The sequence below is a fragment of the Heterodontus francisci genome, chromosome 37 (assembly GCF_036365525.1).
Source record: "Heterodontus francisci isolate sHetFra1 chromosome 37, sHetFra1.hap1, whole genome shotgun sequence".
In the NCBI taxonomy this organism is placed as follows: domain Eukaryota; kingdom Metazoa; phylum Chordata; class Chondrichthyes; order Heterodontiformes; family Heterodontidae; genus Heterodontus; species Heterodontus francisci.
The window spans coordinates 8,854,739-8,881,821 of record NC_090407.1 but is presented as its reverse complement, the minus strand read 5'-3'; the positions used below and the strand labels follow the sequence as shown (position 1 = coordinate 8,881,821).

Genomic DNA, 27,083 nt, shown 5'->3' with positions numbered 1-27,083 from the left:
TGGATGAGTGCAGCTCCAACAACACTCTAAGCTCAACACCATCCAGGACAAAGCAGCCCACTTGATTGGCACCACATCCACCACCTTCAACACCGGTGCAACGTGGCACCAGTTTGGACCATCTACAAGATGCACTGCAGCAACCTGCCAAGGCTCCTTCAACAGCCCCTTCCAAACATGTGACCTCTACCAACTAGAAGGACAAGGGCAGCAGACACATAAGAACACCACCACCTGCAAATTCCCCTCTAAGTCACACAACATCCTGACTTGGAACTATATGGCTGCTCCTTCACTATCACTGGGTCAAAATCCTGGAACTCCTTCCCTAACAGCACTGTGCATATAATGACACCACATAGACTGCAGCGGTTCAAGGGCAATGAATGCTGGCCTTGCCAGCAATGCTCGTATCGTGTGAAAGAAAGAAAAAGGTGATTCCCTGGTTATGACTGGATAGATAAGAATGGAAACAGTCGAGTGCAGTTCCACCCAGCTGAATGGTGGAGAGATGTTGGAGGAGGAGGATGTGGTCAACAGCGTCAAAGGCTGCAGACAGGGTAGAGAAAGATGAGGATCGATAGTTCACTTTTTCCACAATCATGTAAGATGTCATTTGTGATTGTGGCAAGAGCCATTTAGTTAGTGGCAGGGGTGGAAAGCTGATTGGAGGGATTCAAACATGGAGTTCCAGAAAAGATGTGCACAGACATGGGAGGCGATGTGCATTCAAAGACTTTGGAAAGGAACTGAATGGTAGTATAGTCATGAAAAGATGCAGATACGCTAAAGACTCAAGAAAGCAAGGTATTCAGGACAGCAAACAATTGTTTTTGAAGGCAGTCACCCATTTGAAGGGCAGTGGTCAAAGTCATTCATTAGCAAGATTACTTTCAGGTTAAATTATATCAACATTACTTTCACTTATTCCTGGAATACCTAAATTATGTAAACAGGTTTCTTTTAATTCTTTCATGGGATGTTGCCCATGACAAGTGAGTGGCTTGCTAGGCCATTTCAGAGGGCAGTTAAGAGTCAACCACATTGCTGTGGGTCTGGTGTCACATGTAGGCCAGACCAGGTAAGGAGGCAGATTTCCTTCCCTAAAGGATATTGGTGAACTAGTTGGGTTTTTACGACAATTGATGATAGTTTCATGGCACCATTAAAGTGACTAGCTTTCAATTCCAGATTTTTATTAATTAATTGGATTTGATTAATTGGATTTAAATTCCACCACCTGCTGTGGTGGGATTTGAACCCATGTCCCCACGCACTAGCCTGGGTATCAGGATTACTAGTTCAGTGACATTACCACCATGCCACCAATTCCACTAAAGATAGCACTGCCACCAGTACTACACTGGGGCATTCGTCTTGGTTTTTGTGCTCAATTGGAATTTGAACCCTCTAACTTTAGACTCAGAGGCAACAGGGTTACCAACTGAGCCATGCTGGGAGTGCCTTTGGAACAAGATCCCATAGATAGCAAATAAAAAAAACAAACGGCAATAGATTTAACAATGAACCATAACATGAAGCTTCAGGTCAAGGTTCACTAAAATTTGATGTTGTAAGCACAAGGAGTGGAGATGACTGGTGATGATGATAAGGTACATTACTTTAGTTAAATTGATGCTTCAGCCAGCAGCCTCTCAAGAAGTTGTGGTTTTAAAACTATGCCGACATTTTCTAAGTATTCCCACCTGCAGAAATATCAAACAATTCAGGCACCTATCTAGAATCATGTGTTGGGGAGGCCTCAAACCTCAGTGCCCTCCTATGTTAGGCTTCCTAGCTTTGAAAGTTAAAGCTTTTTTTTGGATTTGGACTGCAGACATAGTTCCAAAGACTGATGAATTGAGGTGTGCTGCGGAATGTTACTGTATTTGAGAGAAAATGACCCAGAATGGGTTTATAAAACCTGAGTCATGTAATAGAGCACTTCGAACTTGAAAAAAAAATAACAGAATGGTTCCATGAGGAGACAGATAACGATGAAGCATTTAGAGTTACTGAAAGAAGAATATTAATCAAAAAAGAGAAACTGAAGTGACTACCCTATTTATAAATAGCATTAGAGGCAATTTACAGCACACTCCTGTAGTTCTAGTTTAATGATGGTGCTATTGCCTATGATTCTATGAATATGTCCTCAGTTTATTGGTACTGTTTATAAAATAAAAATATACACCACTAGCAAGTGGTGCCACAGATTAGCAAACTGTTCTGTCATCTGACTTCTAAATAAGTAGTTATTTTATGGCCTTACACCAAACTGTGTACATGGTTCTGCAGTTTCCTCTCAAATCATTCTCTGTGTTGTGAATGATTGGTCATCCTCTTTTTTTCCCCATTAACTCAAGGAATCACCAAGGGTCTGTCTTTCCTCCCACTCTGTTGCTACTTCATATCAATGATTTCCTACACTCATCATCCAAGCCTAGCCACCGTTTTTCATACAATTCCACACATATTCATCACCTTACTTCGATTGCATGCCCACACACTACCTACAATCTTCTCAGTGCAATAAATGAATCATTACATCTTGATCGCAACCATGCCAATTGATGAGACTATGAAATTCTGTTTTATTTCAATTTTTCTACAAGGTTCTTCATGTCTTTTGCAAATCTAACCAAAACCTAATGCTTTTTATAATTGGTGGTTCCACCCACTCTATCTGCTGAAATGTTTGGCTTCTCCATTTCTTCTGGTCTCAAATGGAACCACTACATCCAAATACATTACTAAAGCTGTTAACAAAGAATCTCAGTTTCTGTTTTCGCATTAACTTTGTACAGAGGACCTGTATATTCCTCCCATGTTTAGGAAGGCTCTAGCACTTCCACACAAGCTCGTGTGAAAAGCAATCCCTTTTTTCAACGTCTCTCTTCTCTCATATCAAATGTTTGTTCCTGTTTCTCCTGATTTTATGATAATGTTATGGCCAGTGTTCATTTGAACTTTCCTGGCTCGATTCTTTAAATTTGGAAATACTACAAGTTCTTCCTACAACCTCAATGTCTTGAAATCAAGTCATTGCACTGTTTCCTAGCACAGGTACAGATACAGGTTTCCCAATGTTCGGAGTAGAATAGAAGGAGCTTTCACTTACATATTGCCTTTCATAAGACATTAGAAGATAATTCGTAGCTTTTTTTTTTGAATTGTAGCAACTGTTGTAACGTCGGAGTACAATATACCAGCCCAACTCAGGCCTTGGTCTTACTTGAGGAGGGGCTAGCTGTGCTGGCTGGTTGTCTGCTTGCATTTGTACTGCAGCTAAATCAGCTGATTCACCTGGATCCTTCTGTCAGCTGGATCCCTTGTAGGTGGGAAATTTTAATCAGCTGGTTTAATTGCAATGCAATGAAAAGGCCATTCTGCAGTTGACATTTATTTAGTTCTCTTTTATTTTCGTGCTAATATATTCACCAAAAATAGTAAACTCCATGGTTGGCAAGAAGTTTTCTTGGGGAAATAAATTGGTTATAATTATAAGTTTCCCAGTGTTGGCTGAAGGTAAAGAAATGGTATCTTAATCCCAAATAAAATGCTTCCTCTTCTCTTTTTTGTAAGTTTCATCTTTTTTTTTTAAAAGAGGACATAGTCAGTTGATCAAATTTATTTCCTTGTTGCCCTGTTTCATTACAACTAATATGCAGCATTTATAAATAGCAAGGAACCACACAATGTCTGGGAAGTTTTCCAAATTTTTTTCTCCCCAAATCATAGAAAAAGATCAAAATTAGAACTAAGTAAATTGTTAATCTAACTTCACAGTTGCTCAGTTGAAAGTTTACACTGGTGTGCACATAGGTACATTTGCAAATAGTCTGCTTAGTTTTAAACAACAAAAGTGACCACTTACGTTGAAGCAACTGTGCAGATGTAGAGAGTAAAGTGGAACCCGGATAAAGCAGAAAATTAAAACAGACCAAGAGCAAAGACATACCAAAGTGGGGAAAGGTGATTAGATTACAATAAAACCTATAAAGATATTATGGACTTGAGCAATGCAACCCAAACACAAGTTAGGTATTGAGATACCCACAATAGGAACTGAATCAGAACGAACTGAGGCACTGGTGACAGTACTGCAGATCATGTTCACCATCTGATAAGTGGATATATTTATCTATTGATAAGACATATAAATCAACATGGATAGACAGACTGACAGATACTTAATACAGCTACAAATCAGTCATTTAATTAAATTAAGGAAGACAGACTTGGGGTACAGGAAAAGCTTGATGAATCTAATGGTATTACAATGAAACAGATTCCTGGTTCATCAGAATTAAAGTAAAGACGATTGATTAGCCTGATTGGCCACGCACATTCAGCAATTTTCAATGCAGCAGGAAAGTCTAGTTGAGCCCAAGCAGACAGATAATTAAGAAATATGAGGAATCGGGTGTTATAATTTCAACTGGAATCTAATCTGTAAGGGCTGGAACTGCATGGCTCAAGATTCAAGGTGACAGAGATGAGATAAATGCTACCCCATGTTTCTCTAATCAGCTTCTCCAAGACTGGGTGAGATCCAGTAATTGCACAGGTATTACGTTTGCTTTGATCAGTTTGGATTTTCTGGCAACCAATGACCCGTCTTGTCCACGTTTGTAGCTAAATCGACAAGATTCAAATTTCTACACTGAATCCATTATGCAGTTCAGCATTGTTCACTGATTAATGAGACTGTGAAATAACACTCTGATTTTCTAATGGTGTACTAAGACACTTACCTAAGTGCTCAATCTGCCTTCTTGAGATTTCCTCCCACGCTCCGCAACTGTGAGGTCTTAGCTAAGCAATTCCTATAAGTGGGAGTCGAGAATGTGCACACGCAACACAAAGGCAAGTGCCTTTTTCTACAGTTATACAATTTTATTAATCATCCCAATTTTATTTAAAAAAATTTTTTTTTTTTAAAAAAACGGTCAAATTATGCAGGCAAGGATTTAAAAAAATTAAGTACTAGAATCCAATGATGAATAGCGGCCAACACGAGTTGCCAAGGAAACAAAAAACTCAGTTTTAAAGCTAGGCAGCTCATCTTTGAGTACTGAGAGCATTTTCTAAAATCAGGAAATTATTCATTGGTAACATATTTGAATGTGAACATTTACAGTACTAATACATTAGCACTTTGCACCTCTGCATTCTCTGAAAAATATATTTGCAAACTACAGTCACTTCAGAATGTGCAGAATTTCTAACGTTACATCTGCAACACTGGTTGTCTATTCTGCTTCATAATCACTGTCCTTCAACTGTGCAGTGCCTCGTCATTCTGCATTTTCAGTTCAAGAGAAACAAAGGAGAAAGTGAACAGGCTCAGATTGTAAAAAATACCATGTTATCAATGCAAAGGAGCTCCTCTACTAGTTTTGAACTTGTGTAACCATGAGTAATCCTAATTCAGTACTTACACAATTTTAATTCATCCTAGCTACCCGTCATTCTACAAAACATACAAGTAGACTATCACTTAAAAGTGCATTAACACACAATTGGTGATGGAATGCTTTTCAACCTTATCCCAATGACTTGTATATTACATTCAATATCACAATGGCAATGCTGCTTTACCAATCTTTTCACTGGTGGCAAAGGACACATTTATAACTCCTTGCATTTGTGTGGCTTACCTGAGCTTTTAATATTAGCAAATATTAGTGAAATAAAAAGCAATTATGCAAAATATATGTAGCAGACTCTCACTTTTAGAATAATACATAGAATTTCTGCTTATTTACACCAATCATGTCAATGCAATCTGCGTGGAATTGGTCAAACCAGCACAAAAGAAAACCGGACTGAGCTACATTCAAGTTTTTGAGATCTTTCTGGCCTTGCCCACAAAACTGGCCATGGCCTCAGGTCAACATTGAGCACTTGACGACTGTGCCGGCTAAAGGAGGATCTTAAATTGCACTAACTGTCTTAGGCACACTGGCACTAGTAGTCATGTTCTGATAGCTTCTCGTATCAAAAAATAGTTAATTTACGAAGAAACTGACTAACGAAAGTAGCAAATAGTTCAGTATAGTTTTTGAAATAATTTTCAGTGATTTTGATTACTCACAGGTGAAGGACTGGATTAAAATGCTTATCTTTGCTGATAAACCCATTTCCAGCTATATTAATAAGTTACTGCTCTTAAGTCCATCAATGTATACGTTTTAATTAGAAGGACAAAAAAAATTATTGCATTCTATTACACTGCTCAATTACACTGGTTTGTAGAAGATTTTACATTTGTGATTATACAAATAATTTTAATGGCAACCTGAACTGTAACCCAACCAGTGCAATTTTGAGCACATTTTGGCCACTATTTCCTGATTGCACCCAAAGCTGAAACCCTATCTCCCTTTATTTAAGATTCACACCATCATTAAGCAAGTGCACTATGTGTATTGTTCCTTACTGAGACAGCCAAAAAATTGTTGCACTGAAGTTGTGGTATCAGAAACATTCTAGTTGTATTCATTCACGATCACTATATCAGATTCATAATCTTCTACATATTTTAGCACAAAGATAAATACAAGGGCAAGATAACATAAGGCTAACAACCATTTTGGTTGTTCATGATCAGAATCCAGTCAACTCACCTTGATGTAATGGATCTTGCTGATGTAGGTGTAAGTGTGAATGTATGTGTGAATGCTGGTGGTGATGTGGCGTCACATTGAACATCTGTAGTCTTGTAAGTGGGTCATTTGCAAGTGATGCCATGCGTTCAGCATGTATTCTTTCTGCTGCCAGTCTATCAGCATAAGACATTTCAGGCCGCAGCTGAGGGCCCGCGAGTGCAAGTCTTTCCCTTTCCAGTGGATTCAAACCATGGTGGAAAGGAGGGAATGGATGAGCTCCTGCTGCTGGTTGGATTGTTAATGCACCATGCCTAGCAAATGGATCCATAGGATTAGCAGCTGGGTGCAGACCGTCCAGTTCAGGTGGCTTAACCTCAAAGCCTGGCTTCATCCTCTCACGGAACTCCCTTTCACGAATCTCTCTCTCCCGAATCTCTCTTTCACGTAGTTCTCGCTCTCTCATGGCGGGGTCAGCGCTGTAGAGGCTCGGCATATGATAAGCCAGGATTGGATCAGAGGCATTTAATGGAACAAAGAATGGATGGTTACGATTTGTTGGAGACATGACATGTGGCCTTGCATATTCACTGAGAGTTCGTAGTGCTGGAGTGTCTGGTCCAATGTATGGAGGCACAGCTGCAATGGTAGTGGGCGGTGGCTCAAATGAAGGCCTTAAATGAGTTGGCCCAACAAGCTGAGATTCTGCCATGCGTCCCTCATGGGAGGAGCTAGATGCTTTCTGTTAAAGGAAAGGGAAAAGTTACAATGTGGAGAAAAAGAAAACTACAAAAATTGGGAATCTTAAATAAAAATAAAAATGTGTTGGAAACATACAGCATAATCTAATCTCTTGTTTTCAGGTAATTTGAAACCTATTAACTCCTTTTCTGTGCCTGGCATATCTGTTCCTTTGCCTTTTTTTTTTATAAAGAGTTTTGGGTGATATTGGAGACGTTTCACAATACTTTTTGAAATAAGCAGAATTGCACTGCAGTATGATTATTGCATCTAATCTTTCCCATTTCTTCATTAGTAAGTGTGTCAGGTTATATAATGTCACTGCATGTAATAATCTGGCCTGGCTTGCTAATTGGCAAAATAAGCTGGTGCAACATAAAGCAGATATCTAGGTAGCTAGTGGAAGCAGTTAGCCATTTAAGTTTCTGCCTCGCTCCTTTTTATAGATGGTTTTTCTTGCTTTCCATTAGATTCATCTGCCAACCATTTCCCAAGTAAATGACAGACAATCTGTTGCTAGACCTCTGCAGTTTTGGTTGAAAATGCATGACAGCGCCCAGGGTGAATCACTTCCCATATTCCCTCCCCTTCCAGGAAGGGCCTGCAAAAATCTGTTGAACATTTAACAAAAATTCAATTGTAACAGTGCCACACAATTACAATATCTTACACGATCAGTGATGGTACATCGAATGTGCAGCACAGAAACAGGCCATTTGGCCAACTGGTCTATGCTGCACACGGGCCTCTTCGCACCCCTCTTCATCTAAACTCATCAACGTAACCTTCTATTCCTTTCTCCCTCATGGGTTTATCTATCTTCTGGTTCGCTAATGTCCTTTAGGGAAGGAAATCTGCCGTCCTTACATGGTCCGGCCTACACGTGACCCAAGACCCACACTGACTCTTAAATGCCCTCTGAAATGGCCTAGCAAGCCACTCAGTCCTATTACACTCCCCTTTTCATCTGGAGTACTGTGTGCAATTCTGGCCCCCTTACCTTAGGAAGGATATTATTGCTATAGAGGGAGTGCAACGAAGACTCACCAGACTTGTTCCCGAGATGGCGGGACTGTCCTATGAAGAGAGATTGGGGAAACTGGGCCTGTATTCTCTGGAGTTTTGAAGAATGAGAGGTGATCGCATTGACACCTAGAAAATACTTAAAGGGACAGGGTTGATCTAAAACGTTTCCCCTGGTTAGGCAGTCTAGAACCAGGGGACAAAATTTCAAAATATGGGGGAAGCCACTTAGAACAGAGATGAGGAGAAATTTCTTTACTCAGAGGGCTGTGAATCTTTGGAATTCTCTACCCCAGAGGGCTGTGGAAGCTCAGCCATTGAGTATATTTAAAGCAGAGATTGACAGATTTCTAAATACCTATGACATAAAGGGATATGGGGATAGTGTAGGGGGAAAAAGGCATTGAAGTGGACGATCAGCCATGATCATACTGAATGGCGAAGCAGGCTCGATGGGCTGAATTACCTACTCCTGCTCCTATGTTCCCTTAAATGCATCCATGTTATTCACCTCAACTACTCTCTGTGGTAACATGTTCCCAAATTCTATTTACTATCTGGTAAAAGGTTTTTCCTGAATTCTCAAATGGATTTATTAGTAACTTCCTTATATTTACAGCCGCTGGTCAGGAACAATTAAGCTGCTCTTATGAGAAGCACCTACCGCCACCCGCTCAGCTTCCCTCTCTCGCTCCCGTTCTCGCTCCCTCTCCTTTTCTTTTTCCTTTTCTTTCTCTTTCTCTTCTCTGGCCTTCTGCTCAGCTTCACGCCTGGCCTTTTCTATTACTTCTTCTCGCTTCTTGGCCAGTTTTGAACCTTGCAGTGGTACAAAGTACAAGTCTGATCGTGCACAGGAATTGTAGCCACGATCCAAATGTTTGATGAACCTAAAACAGCACAAATGATTAAAAGAGAAATGGAAATGTCACTAAAATGAAACTTCACAGTTTTTCCACCATGTATCATTTATTCCATTCTGCAGGATGTAAGTAGTTTTGAGCAGGGAAATTTCTTGCAACAATAATTATACCAGCCACAATAAAAAATGTGCAATTTAAAAAAACTGCTGTTTTTGTGCATCTTCTGAAGCTACCAGCATTACAGAATACAAAAAAAAATACCTGGCTGACTGACTGGCGTGGCTTGGTGCACTAACAATTGTAGGTTCTGGAGATGGACTCCTGTTTGGAGATGGTGGTGGACTATCTGGTTCCTCTGGCTCATCCTGGATTTCCTCTTTAATCTGAATGCTAGTCATCGTGACAGGAGCAGTGTTTGTAATGTTTCCAGCAGAACACATAGATGTAACGATGGAAGCTGTAGGCTGAATGGTAGAGATGGGTGCAACACTGGATGTGGATGATGCTGATGAAGATGCATTGGTAGCAGTCCCTGATGGGATGAAAGAATGCTGGGCATATGGCGGCTGAGAAGGAACTTGGTGAGATACTGCCTGAGGATGAGTTGCAGTGGCTGGGATGCTCTGGGCTTGGGTTAATACTGGGGGTTGAGCAGGAGGAGGCTGAATCTGTTGAGTTTGAGGCATTAGCTGCAAAGGTGGTGGATGAACAGAGGGAGGATGATGGGTGGAGAGGGAGCTCAATGGTTTTAAAGCTGGAGGAGGTGGCAGATTTGAAGGCATTTGTGGGAATGGAGGAGGTCCTGCAAGGTGGGTTGACGGTTTATGTGACTGTGGATTAGAAACAGGAGTAATTGGTGTAGTGGGTGGTGGCTTGATATGAGGCATTGTCACAGGAGCTGGTGGCAAAGGCTGCTCTCTTGGAGGCTGTGATTGTGGTTGTGCTTGGGATGGCGGTGGAGGCTGCACTTGGACTTGTGTAGGAGTGTGTTGCTGTGGGTGTGTTGGAGTTGGTGCCTGGGCAGAAGCCTGCTGTATCTGAGGCTGTGAAGACTGAGGATTGATGGAGAATGGTGGACCTTGAAGTTGATGCTGTATGTGTGACTGAGCTTGCAGAGAGTGAGGCAATGGTTGTACCTGAGCATGAAGCTGAGGCTGTGTCTGGGGGAGAGGCTGCGACTGAGGTTGTAACTGTTGTTGAATTGGAGGGTGTGGTGATGTTAGTCTCTGGGGATGAAGCTGTGGTGCAGGTTGGATCAGTGAATGCGGTGGTGTCTGACTTCGAGGCTGTGAAACTGGGGACAATTGTTGAGGAACTGATACAGCACAGGAAGATGCTGGAGGGGGCATTTGTGGTGGTTCCAGTGGTGCTAGTGGCAAAGAGGCACACGGACTCTGATGTATGGGAGGCTGAGACTGCAATACTTGTTGCTGTGCAGACGAATCAGAATCACTCTCATTGTCCCTTGGGCTTGGTATACTCGGTGATGTGCTGCGATTGTCCTGATCAATATCCTTTGGATCACTGCTTCCTTCATCATTAACACTGCGGCTGTCAGAACTCTCTCCTTCAGATGGCGAATTTGGCCTACTGATCTCCTGTTATGAATCAAAAGACAGATAAGTTAGCAAATAATATTTACTGAACCTAACCAAGGCAATTGCTTCATGACCATAAAGCTTAAGCACAATTCTGGCTAACTTTTATTAGAGATATAAAACTTAAAAAATAATTACTGCACAATTTCAAATTTTAATGATGAGGGACTTGCATCGCAGTGAAGCTGATTAATTAGCCAACATTTCATAGAATTTCCCTAGTTTTGTCTGTTCCACCAGTATATTTCACTATGAAGGCAAAGCTGACACTGTCCAGTTGACGGATGCAAAAGATTCTAGCAAGCAGGTTTGACATAAGATGACACTGAAGGGATGTGCAGCACACGACTCCCGTTTTCTTGACCACAGATCCATGGATGAAACAGCAAAGTTCAAAAACTGGAGTCAACCACAAAGCAATCTAGCCACATATTTGTCTTCTGAAAAACTAATATTTATGATCCAGTATCGTCCTGGAGACATTGTCCTGCAGACTGGGATTTCATAAAAAGGAAAATGAAAATGCATAATGTCAGCAGTAACCTGTCATTCCTTTCCTGGATAGAGATGACAAACAATGCTTTTCTGAAGTTTGTTGTCATATATAGCTGTCAAAGAATGCAAACGTGGGAAAATCAAAGGATCTTGTTTGCTAACTGTAAAACTGAACTATTAATGTTAGTTAATAGCAAAGCTTTAAATATGACAAGTGGCATTAAAAATAAAGGCTTTGGTATCACAATTATTAACTGTCGTTTCTGTAACAGTCCATGCTTCTATGGAAACAATTTTGAAATCATGTTTCATACTGAACATCACAATTTTCACATCAAGAACATACAAGTATTCTGTGCAAAATATATCACCTAGATTATAAGCAGACAAACACATTTGCAAGTAGAAACAGTGATTATATTTGCATATAAATATTAACATCTAAATTTTGAATAATTCAGGTTAAAATTTCAAAAGGGGAGTTAACGTTCAAAAAAGATGTATTTGCCTTTTCATCAACATAATGGAACAGCTACTTTAATAACATGTCACCATGACTAAAAAAAAATGAAGCACAGACATAGCAAGTGTAATTACCCCAGATTTAGTTTACGAAACCCATGTTTCAAACGGCAAATATGAAGCAGATGGTGGGTCATTTCTTTTCATTCAATGATCTTGAAGCATTGCCACTTGCAATATACTTATACTGCAGAATCATGCTTTCTATTTCACCTGCAATCTTGGGTCTTCAATCTCCCCTCACCCAAAGCTCTGGACTTAAATTATATTATTTTTTTCACTAAAATATCCATGGAATACATAATTTAAAATCTAGAACATTTGAACCAGCAAGTTAGCCTGGGGAAATTTAAAGCTGCATTTATGATCATGTTTAGACTGAATATGACAATTAAAGGGGAAAAAATATAGCTCAATTTTAGAAGGAGAATTTTTCAGAATGCTATCTCTGGATTTCAGTTACATTTTTTTTCCATCGATGTTCACTTGAAATGGTCAAGGTTTTTCTGATCATTTTCAATATTTCAAATCTCTATACAGCATTTCTCTTGTTAGCTGGTAATATAAGTAAAGTTCATGTTTAAAGTGGCATGACAGAATCCATTAAGAGATAAACCTACAATTTCTGCTAACTCTAATGACAGCCTGCAGCATATCTTTACTGCTGGGTGCCTTCCTTCCATTTTCTCTAACCATGTCTGCAGATTACAGTTTAACTCATTAGAAAATGCACACTTTATTGCAAGTTTGCCACACACTTCACACATATTTTAGAAACTCACCAACTTTAATTCTAGAATTCAAAGCCAAGTGTATTACTATCCTTTTGATTCTATGAGCTAACTACTTGTACTGACTGCCCTACATTCAATTCAATAGTAACAATACAATTTTATTGGTGCAATTGCAGCACAAATTACATCCTGCAACTATCAAAATGCAATTTATTATAAGATAATGCATACATTGCTGAACATTTAGATCACTAGTATTACTGAAAACAGAGACATATTGTCCAAGCTTTTCGTCTTGCACTCATCAGAACAATTGCAAGAATAACCAATGTAAGGGAAAACAACAACTTATACTGCATGAGAAGAGAGTGCTGATTGGTTGGCAAGTGAACTTTGATTGGTCGAGGCATGGCTACGGGGCATGCACCAGCTTACGGTGACTGACAGTTAACTGCCAAGCTTTGTTTGAAGCTGCCTGGTTTAAATTTCAAACAAAGCTTGGCAGTTAACTGTTCGTCACCGTAAACTGGTGCATTTCCCATGGCAACGCCTCTACCAATCAGAGTTCACTTGCCAACCAATCAGCACTCTCTTCTCATGCAGCAAAAGTTGTTGTTTTCCCTTACATTGGTTATTCTTGCGATTGTCCTGATGAGTGCAAGATGAAAAGCTTGGACAATATGTCTCTATTTTCAGCAATACTCAAGTTCTGTCCTATTAAACAACTATTTAGAGCATTATTACTGTCTATTGAGTGTGCCAGAACCCTGCCATTTTTCCATGCCTAATGAATCTAATCAATCTATTTAGTTTTTATACCAGCACCCATTCAGATCGCAACTATGGAGGGGAGTGGAAATTGGATTAAATGGTCTCCACGATATGATTTATTCAAAATGCTACACTCCCTTCAAGAATACTCAAGCAGCAAACATCATTCTTGAGTCTGTGAGCTGGGACTAATCTTGGGTTCAAACTCATAACGTAACAATTGCTGGTCCTTGTACAAGCACATGGCCACAAAGGAACCAAGAGGAAGACCAACGCAGATTGCTGGCAGAATAAATGACAGTGTTGTTTGTAAATGTGGCAAGTGTAGATTAGTAATTAGACTGTACACTTTCACCCAGATTACTTACACCCTGCGGCAGCTCCATCCTGAGTCTTAAGGATCATTTTTCTTTGGTTGTGCCATTGGCAATGACAGAGCAACAAGCTGCATTTTAGCGAATTTAGCTTCCAGCAGCATTGCTTGCTGAGTATAAAGATTAATAAAAACGACACATACATATCTCTCAATTGTAATTTTCTTTTTGATGAGTTATTCATCAACTCTGGAGTCGTGAGCATTAGTTATATCAAACAGACTACAGGATAAGTGTGTGACCACCTTTGGACAATTAGTGCAAATTTTTTATTTTCTGTTCTGTATAGATTACTGCTCCTCGTCCTTTGTCCAATCTGAGCTCATTTTTTCACTTCTCACCTTCATGATTTTGTTGAATTTGTTTGAAAGTCATAAATTAAGTAAAGTTTTGGCCTTCTGAGCAAAACAGACCAGAAGTATCCCAGGTCTGTGCAGTGTGAGCTGATCTTAATGAGGGCAGCGATAGTGGTACAATGAGCTTCAGCACGTCTGGGTTAGGAAAGGAAGCATCAGCTAGCACTTCTGCTTCTGATATATAGTGAACCTTGCTGAAGTGTGTGTATGAGAACATTGGGAGGACAGAATTGGTCTTAACTGGGACAACCTCCATCCATGGTTCGAACACATGGGATCCAGGGTGAGCTAGCCAATTGGATACAAAATTGGCTTGGTGATAGGAGGCAGAGGGTGGTAGTCGAGGGTTGTTTTTCAGATTGGAGGCCGGTGACAAGTAGTGTGCCGCAGGGATCGGTGAAGAAGGCTGTCTATGGTTAAAACAGGATATAGATCAACTGGGAAAGTGGGCAAGGGATTGGCAAATGGAATTTAACGCAGACAAGTGTGAAGTGATGCATTTTGGGGTTAAACCAGGGCAGGACATATATAGTGAATGGCAGGGCCCTGGGGAGTGTTGCTGAGCAGAGAGATCTTGGCGTGCAAGTACATAGCTCCCTGAAAGTGGCAACATAAGTAGACGGGGTGGTGAAGAAGGTGTATGGCATGCGCGCCTTCATCGGCTAAGGCACTGAGTACAAGAGTTGGGACGTCATGTTACAGTTGGACATAATGTTGGTTAGGCTGCATTTGGAGTACTGTGTGCAGTTCTGGTCGCCGCACTACAGGAAAGATGTGATTAAGCTAGAGAGGGTGCAGAAAAGATTTACAAGGATGTTGCCTGGTTTGGAGGGCTTGAGTTATAAACAGCGATTGGATAGGCTGGGTCTGTTTTCCCTAGAGCGAAGGAGGCTGATAGGGGACATGATAGAGGTATATAAAATTATGAGAGGCCTAGATAGGGTAGATAGCCAGTGTCTATTTCCCATGGTAGGGATGACTAAAACTAGAGGGCATAGATTTAAGGTGAGGGGGAGGAGGTTTAAAGAGGATCAAAGGGGAAAATTTTTCACACAAAGAATAGTGGGTATCTGGAATGAGCTGCCTGAGGAGGTGGTGGAGGCAGGAACAGTAGCAAGATTTAAGAGGCATCTGGACAGGTACTTGAATAAGCAAGGCATAGAGGAATATGGAATTAATGCAGGCAGCTGGGATTAGTATAGATAGGCATTATGGTCAGCATGGATGCGGTGGGCCGAAGGGCCTGTTTCTATGCTGTACGACTCTATGAAGCTGTAATCTAATAAGGAGGCCCCTGTGGTAAACGGGGCTTTCCCTCCCATCCTTTCAATGGATCAGTAGGTAAATGCATTGTCCAAAGTGGCAGTGAGCCCCACACAGCAGGAAGGTGCCACTGTCTGGTCTACAAGTTAGCTGTCTTTAACAAGGGGCATGGTTAACTACAATTGACTGGCGCCCCTGGGCCGATGCCCCAAATTCACACTCACCTGGCAGCAATTTGCTTGAGGTCTATAATATAATGAAAGGGCTAGACTGTGGGCACACTGACAAAATTATTTTGAATTTGATAGGTTGGAAAGGACCAGGGATCATGCATACCAAATACACAAGGGAAGAAATAGGTTAAATCTTAAGGGGTTCTTCTTTTCCAGAGAATAACAGATCTGTGAAATAGGATGCCAGTTTGTGTGGTAGGTGCTGATTCATTCTGTACCTTCAAGAGAGAACTGGACCAGTTTTCTGACTGTGTCAGAGTTTACATTAGACTAGAGGTAGTTAAGACATTGTCAATAGGACCACCTGGACTAGTTTGTATTGCCTTGAGGAATGAAGAGGAATTTTGCAGATTTTTCCTGCCTAACTGGCTGAGTGCTTTTGATCTGGTTTTTCTCCTCTCCCTGGTGATTTCATGGCACCTAGGTGGTAGGAGAGCTCCTGATTTGAGGCATGAAGCAACACAAGAGTGTATAGAACAGGTTACATGCCCAATGTTTGAATTCAAAAGGTTCCCAATGATTTTTAATCTTGTATAAAAACTGGTACATTGTATGTTTGGAAATGAGATGAAGTCCTTCATTTAACAGAAATTAATTATGTAATGATAATTAAGTAATAGCTGATCACGTGGCCAAATACATACCTGTGTTTTGGATTTCTTTGCATTTAATCTCTCCGATTCTTCTGTATCAGAAGCAGCCTTTTCTCTTTGGCGTTTGGCACTCTTTGACGGTGATGATACGTCATCCTTTGACCTCTATGGTGCAAAAACATTGGAACCAGTATTAGCCCAAGTAGAACAAAACTGTTACTAAGTTAATAAAAGATGTAAATGAATAAAAACAAAATGCAGCATCTCCACAATTTTTTTAAACAATGAGGAACCATAAGGAAAAACAATAATCCTGATTTTGACTCGGGGCATAAGTACTGTGTGGGCAGGGTGAGCGACAAGCCTGGGCCATTTTAAACCCAAGGGACTGCCCGAACCTGCCAAGAATCACTACCTCGGTATTGGGCAGAAGTGGGATGTCTAGTAGTAGGAGGTCATCATGAGGAACCCGAGGAGATATTCTCCAACACCAAGATAAATCTGGGGATTGGGAGACAATCTTGGCCGCGAGAAGCCTGTGACAGGGAACCCCATGGTTTCCTTGTTTGCCCTGGAGGACTGCTCCACAATGAAATCATTACAATTTTTAAAAATTACTTTGCTGGGCCTCTTCTGGCCTTGGACCCATCCATTGCCAGTTTTCTCTGCTGGGTCCAGTACTCAATGACAGTTGCCTGACTGTGCATTAAGATTGTATCAGCGTCCTATTTGTGCCACAGGACCACAACATTTGCATTCCAATGAGGCTACTGAGTTAAACTGGTGGCAGGCGTGTACAAGACCTGAATGGGGAGGTAAGTACTCTGTCCTATTTTGAACACCTGCATGCCACATTCTATTTGGATGCAGGGGTTTAAAATCAGGACTAATATTTTTCAGCGGTATCATGATACTCAAATGTACTGTTCTACCATGACTTTCAAGACCTAGAGATACAGGTACAAGTTCTAGCCCAACCTCTGTAAGAATTAATGAGCAAATGCTCCATTCATTTTAATCAAATAACATTTGGAACACATTGTTTTGGAAAGGAGGGGGGTTGAAAAGTAACTTGCATTTTCACCAAAGAACATGCTAGAGACAGCACACTATCGATTGGAACACACACTACCAGTACAGGTCCAAAATGCTTTGCCTTCCACACCTCATTAACACAAATGGCAATATACATTACATACCAATTATTTCACTGGTTGATGAATATTTGTAGTTTAATGTCTTCTTTCCCACAAAAATATTAAATTGCGGTGAATTTTGTAGCATTCAGACCAAAGGAGATCAACCAATGTATATTTCAAATAGGAAATAAGCCTATCATATGAAATGCAATCACTTCAATACTAGAGTATATGCTGAAGTATTATTCACTGATTGCGATATTACCCACAATGGCAAGTTGCTGCACAAAACATGAATCAATAATTTCCAGTCTCACTATGAATTTTAGTAGATTTTAAAAAATAAGGCCTATAAAATGATTTAAGATAAAAAATTTATTTTCTGCTGTTTCTTAGGATATGGATGGCGCCAGTTCTAAAGCCTGTCTCTCCCTAACCTCAAAACAGGTCCTTCTCAGTAGCTATGACAATGTAGTATGTAATTGCTTTCTCTACAATGCTTATCAGAACGTTACCTTGCTGGATTTTTTCATAGAGTCTGCTTTGCTATCATTACTGGATGTGCTGGCAGCACTGGGAGAATTACGGCCGCTGGACCTGATGTCTTCATTGACAGGTGAGGCTCTACCGTCAGGGCTGGCTGTCTGCTTTTTACGACCACTGCGCAGTGAAGACATCTAATTGACAATAAAATTATTATTAGACCCACATGGATTGGGGTGATTAATAATTCATAAGCGCTTTTATAACAGTGTTAGCTTCCAATTAATATTTTCTAGTTAATTACTGGTAAATGGTGGTTGAGATTCCATTTGTAATGCTTCTACTTTTTAATAAAACTGCATACTAATTTTGAAGGTGCAGGCTTCCTTTCTGCATGCACAAAGGAATTACATAATTATTTTTATAAGACCAGCTCTATAATCTGAGCACTTTGTCTAATCCTACTGTAACTGCCAGTTATCACTTTTTTTTAAAGCGGGACTCACTACATTTTTTAAAATGAGTAAAAGAAACCCTGTGTCCAGGTTACTTTTATCAGGAATGTTGTGTAGATTAGAATCAAACTGTTTTTTTAAAGTCCAGCATATTGCTATATGTTCTTCCGTTCCAGTGTTTTATGAGCTGTGACTAGGACAAGAAATATTTCTCGTTGCAAAATTGAACTTGACTTTTATTTTTTATCAGCCTTCTATTGATGTTCATATTGAATGGCAATGGCTTTGTATAAATTTGAAATATAGAATACCCAACAGAGAACATTCCATTTATGTGACATGGATAAAATAACACTAAATCATAACCGTTTGATGGCATCCAGGCAATATGGTTTAAAGCATGATGTAAACGTTTATATGCGAGATGATGCATGTAGCTGTGTGCCATACTGCATCACATGACCATGTTTGAAAAGGCAACAGATTAGAATATATGTCATTGCTAAAATGGATGGGCGATTTCAAAGAATATTGTCGAACTACTCACCACATCTGTGTCATATCGATTCTGTCTAAATTTAGGATTAATAAAGGCAAAAATGAAAGAAAGAATAATGACTCTCATACCGAGCCCCTACTCCTTCTGGTCCTCATGCTATGTTTCCCGCTGAGCCCATCTTCTTCTTCTTTGACTGGTTTAAACATAAATGGTGGTGGATCCACTGGTTTATCGATTGGTGGCAACTCTGCGTATTTCTTGAAGTGAATTCGACACTCTGTGCACAGTAATATGTTGTCTCTTCCTCCGTGGTGCCAGTCTTTGGATGCTGATTTTAAAAAAATATACATTTTCTATTAATCTAAAAAATGCAGTAAACATTTCTGAAGATTCTCCACTGCAATGACCCAATTTGGTTATACATTGCTAAATATTTACATCAAGTATGGTAATAAAGCTGTATAAATCAGATTCATTCCAATTGCAGCATAACAGTGGAGTGTGTTGAAGCCAACATGCAGAACCATGCAATAATGAGATACTGAATTTTAATTCTCCCTCTCTCACATCCTCTCTTCCCGCCACCCCCAGATTTACTGTTCCTTATCCCAGCAATCTTGTTATGGATAGCACTGAGTTGAGGCCAGACAGAAAAGAAGGAAAATCAGAGGAGTTTTCTTCCTCTAGTATTCTTATGCACTTCTTATTGGTTGAACAGAGTGCCATTAGTTCAAGTCGCCTATGTATATTCTCACAGCAGAGGGTGCAAGGAGTGGGGAGAAAATCAAGACTTTTCATGTTCTCCAAATCTAAATGAAGCCCTTTAGGTGTTTTCTTCCATTACATAATTCTATGAAAGCTTATGAGTGCAGGGTGTAAAGAAAACCAGAATTAATTGGTCACAGTTTGAAAATAGAATATCACAACTGAGTTCAGAAGAAGGTAATTTAACTGGTAAGTACTTACATACTGATTACCTCCAGTTGTACCTTTGCATTTTCAAAAAAAATTTGTACTCTACTGCGCATGTTAAAGTGCAAACACTAAAGAGCTGCTAGCCAAGATGGTATTATTACAGTGTACTTTCTCCACAATACTGGCAACAGGAGGACCAGTTTGAGGTTGCTACTGAGTACTGTCAAAACTGGGACAGGAAGAGAGAAGGAATGGTGGGGACTGGTTGCTAAGTAAACAAACCATACCAACAATGAAGTCATGAATTGGATACACATGAGCATGATCTCCTTCTCTCACATCAGCCCCTGGTGCATCAGTATCAGTTTTGCACAATGAAACTAACTGCACGCAACGTTTCAAAGGAGCCCAGTAACTACATATTTAAGTAAAAACCTTGAGTTGACCTTTGGCTAAGCACTTACCAATATTCAATTGTACATACTATGTCACTTTAAAAAAAATAGTAATTGGACAAGTGCATCTCATTCCTTATCAGAGCATAAATAATAAAACACATACTGGTGGTGAAACAATGGCGACAGGCGTAGCCCTTCAGTTCCTGTTCACTATCCTCACTGTCAAAGTCATCCTCACTGGCTGAGCTGAGATCCACTGTGGAAAGAAATTATAAAAAGGAGCACTTTGATAGAACAGCTTGCAGTAAATTCTTGCAGACAATACATTTTACTGTTTGGGTTGACATCAAGGAGTATTTGTATTTTAGAAAGCTGTGAAGGTACATAGCTGGTGTTAAAAACAATTTGTAACTAGGCTACAAGATATTTTCATCCTAGATTTTTTTTAAAAGATACTTTATTGACGCCACATTTTTGTTCATTTACTCAAAATATATTTCTATACATTGACAATTATGTTTTTCATTTACTTTTATTTGCAATATAGGAATTGCAACTGTTAATATAAATTCTAAAAGTTTTTGCACAAAATCAACAGCAGTGCATTGCTTTCCTTCTGCTCAGACCTTCTCAATTTGGAATATTCTTTCTTTATATGGTTCTATGGTGGGTCCCCAGATGGGAGAAAATTTTGGAAAAAAAATACTGCGAAATGAAAACCACACACAATGATGTCATTCTATAACTGAATGCCTAGTTTTATATCAAGCGTCAGTGAATGCAGTTGAAATTGCTTTGTGCGATTCTTTTCAAAAGAAAATATTCTTTATGTGCAGCCAGCTCATGGCCACTTAACAGTCTCCAAAGTACAGACCCCTGAGCTAACCATTTTACTAGTTAATGCTCACAGCTATTTTGCATTTGTACAGGAATCAGAAGATCTGCCAACTGTGAGCAGTATGGATCCATGAACAGTTCTCTACTGTCACGTAAACAAACTGAAAATTGCAATTGTCAACACACAGCGTGAAAAAAAATTAAAACCAGATAATCTGAAGCAGGCAAATGTACAAAAGCTCCAGTTCAGACTGAAATCCTGTACTAAATATTTTTATGCCACTTGAAAGAAAGAGCTCAAAGTTTATGAAATGTATCCCACTTCAAGGGAGTAACTCAGAAGTGGCCATGACATTAATGAATTGCCTAGAATTATTATACACTTCATTCTGGTTAGGAGCAGCTACAACAACATTTAAGTTCAACTCCATCCAGGAAAGAACAGTTCTCTTGATCAGTGCACCTTCTCTGGACTTGATATCCACCTCTCCACCATCAGCAAACTGTGGTTACAGTAAAAACAAACAACAGAATGCACTGCAACAACTCGGACTTCAACACCAGCCCTCTCCCCTGCTACATCTATTATGAAGGAGGACAAGAGCATCAATGTCATGGGAACATTATCACCTCCAAGTTCCTTGCCAAGTCACACACCATCCTTACTTGTACACATATTGCTGTTCTTTCATCATCACTGGGCCAATGTTCCGGAATGCCCTAACTAGCACCATTATGGGAACACCATCACCACAGGACAGCAGTGGTTCAAGAGGCTCACCAGCAACTTTCAGGACAACTTGTTCGGCAATAAATGCAGCCTTGCCAGTGTTGCCCACATGCCAAGAACAAATAAGGCAAAACTGCAAATTCCCCAATGGGAATTCTAGCTGTTTTGAAAGGAACAAGTACAAATGCAAAAATATTGCTTACATTTAAATAAAGGGCGGCACAGTGGCGCAGTGGTTAGCACTGCAGCCTCACAGCTCCAGGGACCCGGGTTCGATTCTGGGCACTGCCTGTGTGGAGTTTGCAAGTTCTCCCTGTGTCTGCGTGGGTTTTCTCCGGGTGCTCCGGTTTCATCCCACAAGCCAAAAGACTTGCAGGTTGGTAGGTAAATTGGCCATTATAAATTGTCACTAGTATAGGTAGGTGGTAGGGAAATATAGGGACAGATGGGGATGTTTGGTAGGAATATGGGATTAGTGTAGGATTAGTATAAATGGGTGGTTGATGGTCGGCACAGACTCGGTGGGCCGAAGGGCCTGTTTCAGTGCTGTATCTCTAATCTAATCTAATCTAAATGTGTCAGAGTGCTGGCTTAAATTTCTAGTTCTGTGCTAACACTAAGTTTTAATTAAAAAGTATAAATTAGCATGCCTGTTTTCTCACTTATGCCCCTTTTTAATTAGGATTTATGTACTGCATTAATAGTGCTACAATAATAAATGCAGTGTGAAAATCCCAATTCTCAAATGTTTGGTCCTTGCTTATTCACTTGGTGCTAACCTTTACCAAAACAGATCTGAAGTAGTGGCCTTGCTGTGGTTGTGTCACATCAACTCACTGCAAAGCAACAAGCTATCACAACGTCCCAAGATTTCACAATATTTTGGTACAGATCAATGCCACCACTTGTGCATTGCTCGCCAGCCTGGTTATAGTGGCCACACAAGATAAGGACTCTGGCTCCTCTGGAATTCAAGGTACTGCAGTGCCCTGCATGCACAATGTTTATAATGCAGTGTGTATATACCCACATATACATGACGGTGTTCTGAGCGTCAGGAACTGCATCACCAATATAACCCACTTGCCTATATAAGGTGCTCCAAAGAGTATTGTTCTTATAAATGTGGCATAGGAAGTGGCAATTTTGGCATCATCTTTTGTTTTATCTTCAGCTGCCTCCCACAAATTGCTAAATGTAAAACTGATGTGAGGAACTAAGTTCCATCACTGGCAAAGGCAGACTATTAAAACGCACACTTCATATTTTCCAGCATTTACTGTCCTAATGACTTTTGATGTCAACAGTATTTAATCAAGCCCATTAAGAAGTTATTAATGTGTTTTTACAACTGAGTGCAACAGCTTGAGAGCAATTTTTGCAGGGATTGTGACCACTTCCGTGGTTTAACACATTACACAAACGAACAAGTGCAGAACAAATGTGTTTGTCACCTGTTGTATAAATAGCATTATTACCATTCACTGAAAAAACATGGAAGCTACCTATTTATTTAATTTTCACTGTTTTAATAAGTATTAATCCTTGCAAGACAAATCCAACTTTTATGCCATTGAATACTGAGAATCTCAAATTTATTTCTATAATTTGAAATACAAATATGTTATGTTTAGTACCGATGAATATTCATATGCAAGCACTTAACGGGCCTACTAGTGTTTAACTGTTGAGAACCGAAACAATTTTTGTGGTTTAAGCTCCAGCCATTGAGTTTCTTGGAATTTAAACATTTTTTAAATTTTAAAGCCACAGGTTACTTTTAGCCATCATATCTTTCCCAACTCATAGTTGCACAAATTCATATCTGCTATACTAATTAGAAGTAAATCCAAAACAACTGGTTAAAATGGTTTAGTCAATTAGTTAATTATATAAATTGTCGAGACCCTCATATTCTCTCTGAAAAAGTGTAATTGATAATCAATGTGATTGGAACTTACAGAATTCACCAGATGGTGGTCGAGATGGATTCACTGGGGTTGTTGCAGTCCGTGTTTTAATTCTTCTAAATACCGCCTGTCGGCGATGTCTACGATGAGCACGAGAGCTGGCTGCTTCAGGAGTTTTTTTCCAATAGTAATAAAATGTCACCAGCTCACCCTGTAACAAAACAGAATAATGGTCCATAACATCGTTTGCACTGAAGCACCATCCGGGACCCCAAACGTTTAGACATCTAATAATGGATAGAGATGCTTGGAAATTTCATTTGGAAAGCGTGCTATAACTTTTATTTTGCAAAATATGTCCAAATTCTACACAAGTTCATAAAGTTAAGTGCCCAGTGCGGAATCCCAGTATTCAGGTAAGTGATTATCAGTTGGAAATGTAGTTGGGGATCGGTTAAAGTAGTTGGGTTGTTGATAATTATGTAATAACACACATTGAACATTTCCATTCTGTGATTGCTAGTCAGTAATCTCGATTAGAAATTGAACTCATACATTTTGGTTAAAACTCTACTGGCTTCCATTGTAATGTTCCCATAGTCAAATAGCTTACTCAGCTTCAAGAATAAAGAGTGACCACTTGCCCAAGAACCCTGCAAACACACCCTCACAAATCATCCTTTTCAGAAGAGGAGGGTGCAAAAATTATATTTGTATTAAACCACCAGACCTCTGGATATTTACTGTTTAATGGTTTATATTCAATATGCAGCAATTATAAACGCTCCATAGAAAAATCTCTGCGTTATCAGTATCGTATGATTTATCAGTACAATGCTCAAAAATGTTGAATTATCCCCAGATGCTGAAGATTAAGTATCTTGTGCTTCTATATCCTTTGACAGCATAAAATAGATGCAATGTAAGTACAGGATATGGAACAGAGATCCAGAGGAATGCTTCACTTCGCCTCTTTTGTGCTCCATAACCTGTTATTTCCTTCTTACATGATTGTCTTCAGGATAATGGGTCACAATCTGTTATGCTGTGGGACCAGAAACACAGACTGTTTCTCTAGTCCAAAAGGTACGATGAAATCCAAGGTACTTTATCTGAGATTCTCAAGTTCTGCTGGTGACGCTGCTACAGACCCAGAAACACTGAGCAGTGCATGTTCTGCTCAGTTTATACCAAATTTGGGATGGGGGCCTGAAACGGGTGTAAGGATCCCAACTGTCATACTCAAGGGGCATAACATCTGTTTCAGGTGAGCAACCTGGACATTTGGAAATTGCCAGCTCCCAAATTAGCAACTTGTGGGGCACATTTGATACAGAAATTGGTCCCTCCAGTGCCACCTTTTTATCCAAAAATGGGCATGATGGGGTCCAATTTTCTTCCCCAGCATCTACACAACATAGTAAAGTGGGTATTTGCAGGGACTATGATGAAAGTTATGCATAGTATCTTGTTATTTACTTTTCTGTACCAAATGCTCATCCCTATTTCTCTACTCCTCCTCCAACATCAGTGGGCTATAAATTCATCACCAGCGGTGATGTAAAATGGGTGGTATCAGATCGGCGGCCTATTCTATGCAGACCTGATATTTACTCTCATTGACTGCATGGAGATGAATATCTGGCATTGCATATAACGGGTGACCATTCTGATATCACCCAACTTTCGCGCAACTGCCCGAGACACATTTCTAGCCCACTGATTCTTTCTGGTCTCTGCTTGCTTGGAACACTACCAGTCACCAGTCGTTTTGTAACTAAACCTAACCTTTTCACAATAATCATCCATACTTCAACAGAGTTACTAGCTTTTGATTCAAAGAAATCCCTCATTAAGTGTAAAAATCTTTGCTACCCTCAAGATTCCAACTAAGCTGATTTAGTGTTAAGTTGACATGTAATCTCAGCAGCCTTTGTGCAGGGAATAAGAGAACAAAGCTGACAGAAAAAGCAGAAACTGGATTTGAAAATCCAGTCCAGATTTCATAAACTATCCTGCTTTGCATCACTGTTCAGGGATTAAGAGTCCATGTAGGTTGAAGCGTAGTGAATCAAACGGATTAGGAACCACACACTGGTAACTGTATGGGCGGCAGTGTTCATGCATAAACAAAAGAACATGTCGGACTGGCTGCAAAAAGGAACAAATCGGTGCAAAATGGTTCCTGGTTTCAACACGTACAAAGTCAATTGGACGTTAATCAAACATGCTCCAAGTCTACAGTGACCAAAGCTACTGTGGAAATCAATACTTTGCTGAAACATTAGCACAAGCAAATCATTGATCAAAGATCCTTTCCTAAGAAGTCAACCAGGCAAATTATCTGCTGCTTTTCTGTGTACAAACTAATAAGCATAAACATTATTGGCAAGAGAAGCTTGTAATGATTACCAAGTTTCCGATGCTTTGCAGCACAGTACACCATTTCCCCAGTTGTCAGCTTAGTTATCTCTCCTGCCTCCTGTGTTCTGGTTAACTTTCGGTCACATGTTTTAGCATGTGCACAACAGCTATTATTAACTTAATAAAATGTTAACTACTTTACATGAAAGCACCTATTTGCTTACCACCCAATCATTATCAGCTCCATGAGATATACAGTATACAGTACAAGCAGTACAATACACAGTACAAGCAGCAGTTGTGTGTTTGGTACAGTGCCAGGTTTTTATTGCCTTGGGTAAACAAAGGCTTAACAACATGCGGGGGCCCACATAGCTTACAACTAAAAACAGTTGAGGCACAAATTACGCATGTTACATGCATCATAGCTCACTGTAAAAATGCAGAGCCAATGTAAAGTGATATTAACCCAAAGAAATTAATATGCAAAACCAGTATTTCTTTTGGGTATAAAGCCTTAATTGAACAGACTGGCATTATCCTGAAGTTGTGACATTGACCTCATTCAGACTGCTTTTATTTGAAGTTTTCTAGTTATAGCATGTTATAGTACATTATACTGCAGTGTGCACATTACCTTAATGATGTGCATTATATAAAGAGCTATACAGTTGTGGTTATTTGCAGACAACGATGACTACTTCTGTAGCTACTTACTGCATTTTGCTGGATGGTGGTCGTGGTGCTTATGTTGGTTGCAGAAAAGCATTCTTGTGTGATTTGGTTAGTTTTTTCTCAACCCCTTGTGGTTCTCTTCACCCCGTGCCTTACCACCAGTCCTTGTGCTTTCTTATTTATACTTATTTAAGGAGTGTTGATGTTGCGGTTATTGGTTGTTGGCAATAGGCCAGGAATAGAGACCAAATCTGGAAAAACCTCACCTGGTTCAGACACAGCAAGCACTTAATTCTCTCCCATCTCCAGCCCCCTTCCCACCAGAGACTGGGTTATTTTCCACAGCACCTAAATCTATTGCACCAGCAGTAGGCTGCAGCAAGAGAAACTGCAAGAGGTTTTCCCATATTAGGAATTTCTCATGGTCAATATGAGCTAGTATAGTGAAAAAGACACCACCCTGCACATTTACTTCAGAACCCTGCTGGGACATCAGGGTTCCAC

At 39.9% G+C, this 27,083-nt stretch overlaps 1 protein-coding gene across 11 annotated transcripts in view; it reads right to left on the bottom strand.

Annotated features, from left to right (window-relative positions):
• The window catches only part of rerea (arginine-glutamic acid dipeptide (RE) repeats a), a 563,072-nt gene that overhangs the window by 14,022 nt on the left and 521,967 nt on the right, over positions 1-27,083 (bottom strand). For 10 of the 11 annotated variants that reach the window (XR_010969624.1, XM_068017019.1, XM_068017023.1 and 7 more), the window contains 8 exons: positions 23,592-23,751; positions 20,227-20,319; positions 18,879-19,078; positions 17,829-17,990; positions 16,226-16,339; positions 9,497-10,833; positions 9,040-9,262; positions 6,633-7,353 (listed from right to left, as the gene is read on the bottom strand). Coding sequence is in view for 10 of the 11 variants with exons in the window: in XM_068017019.1 (XP_067873120.1) it covers positions 6,633-7,353; positions 9,040-9,262; positions 9,497-10,833; positions 16,226-16,339; positions 17,829-17,990; positions 18,879-19,078; positions 20,227-20,319; positions 23,592-23,751 (3,010 nt within the window). In the remaining variant the exon portion in view is untranslated. The remainder of the gene's footprint in view (positions 1-6,632; positions 7,354-9,039; positions 9,263-9,496; positions 10,834-16,225; positions 16,340-17,828; positions 17,991-18,878; positions 19,079-20,226; positions 20,320-23,591; positions 23,752-27,083) is intronic. The other variant, XM_068017026.1, reaches the window with a different exon arrangement.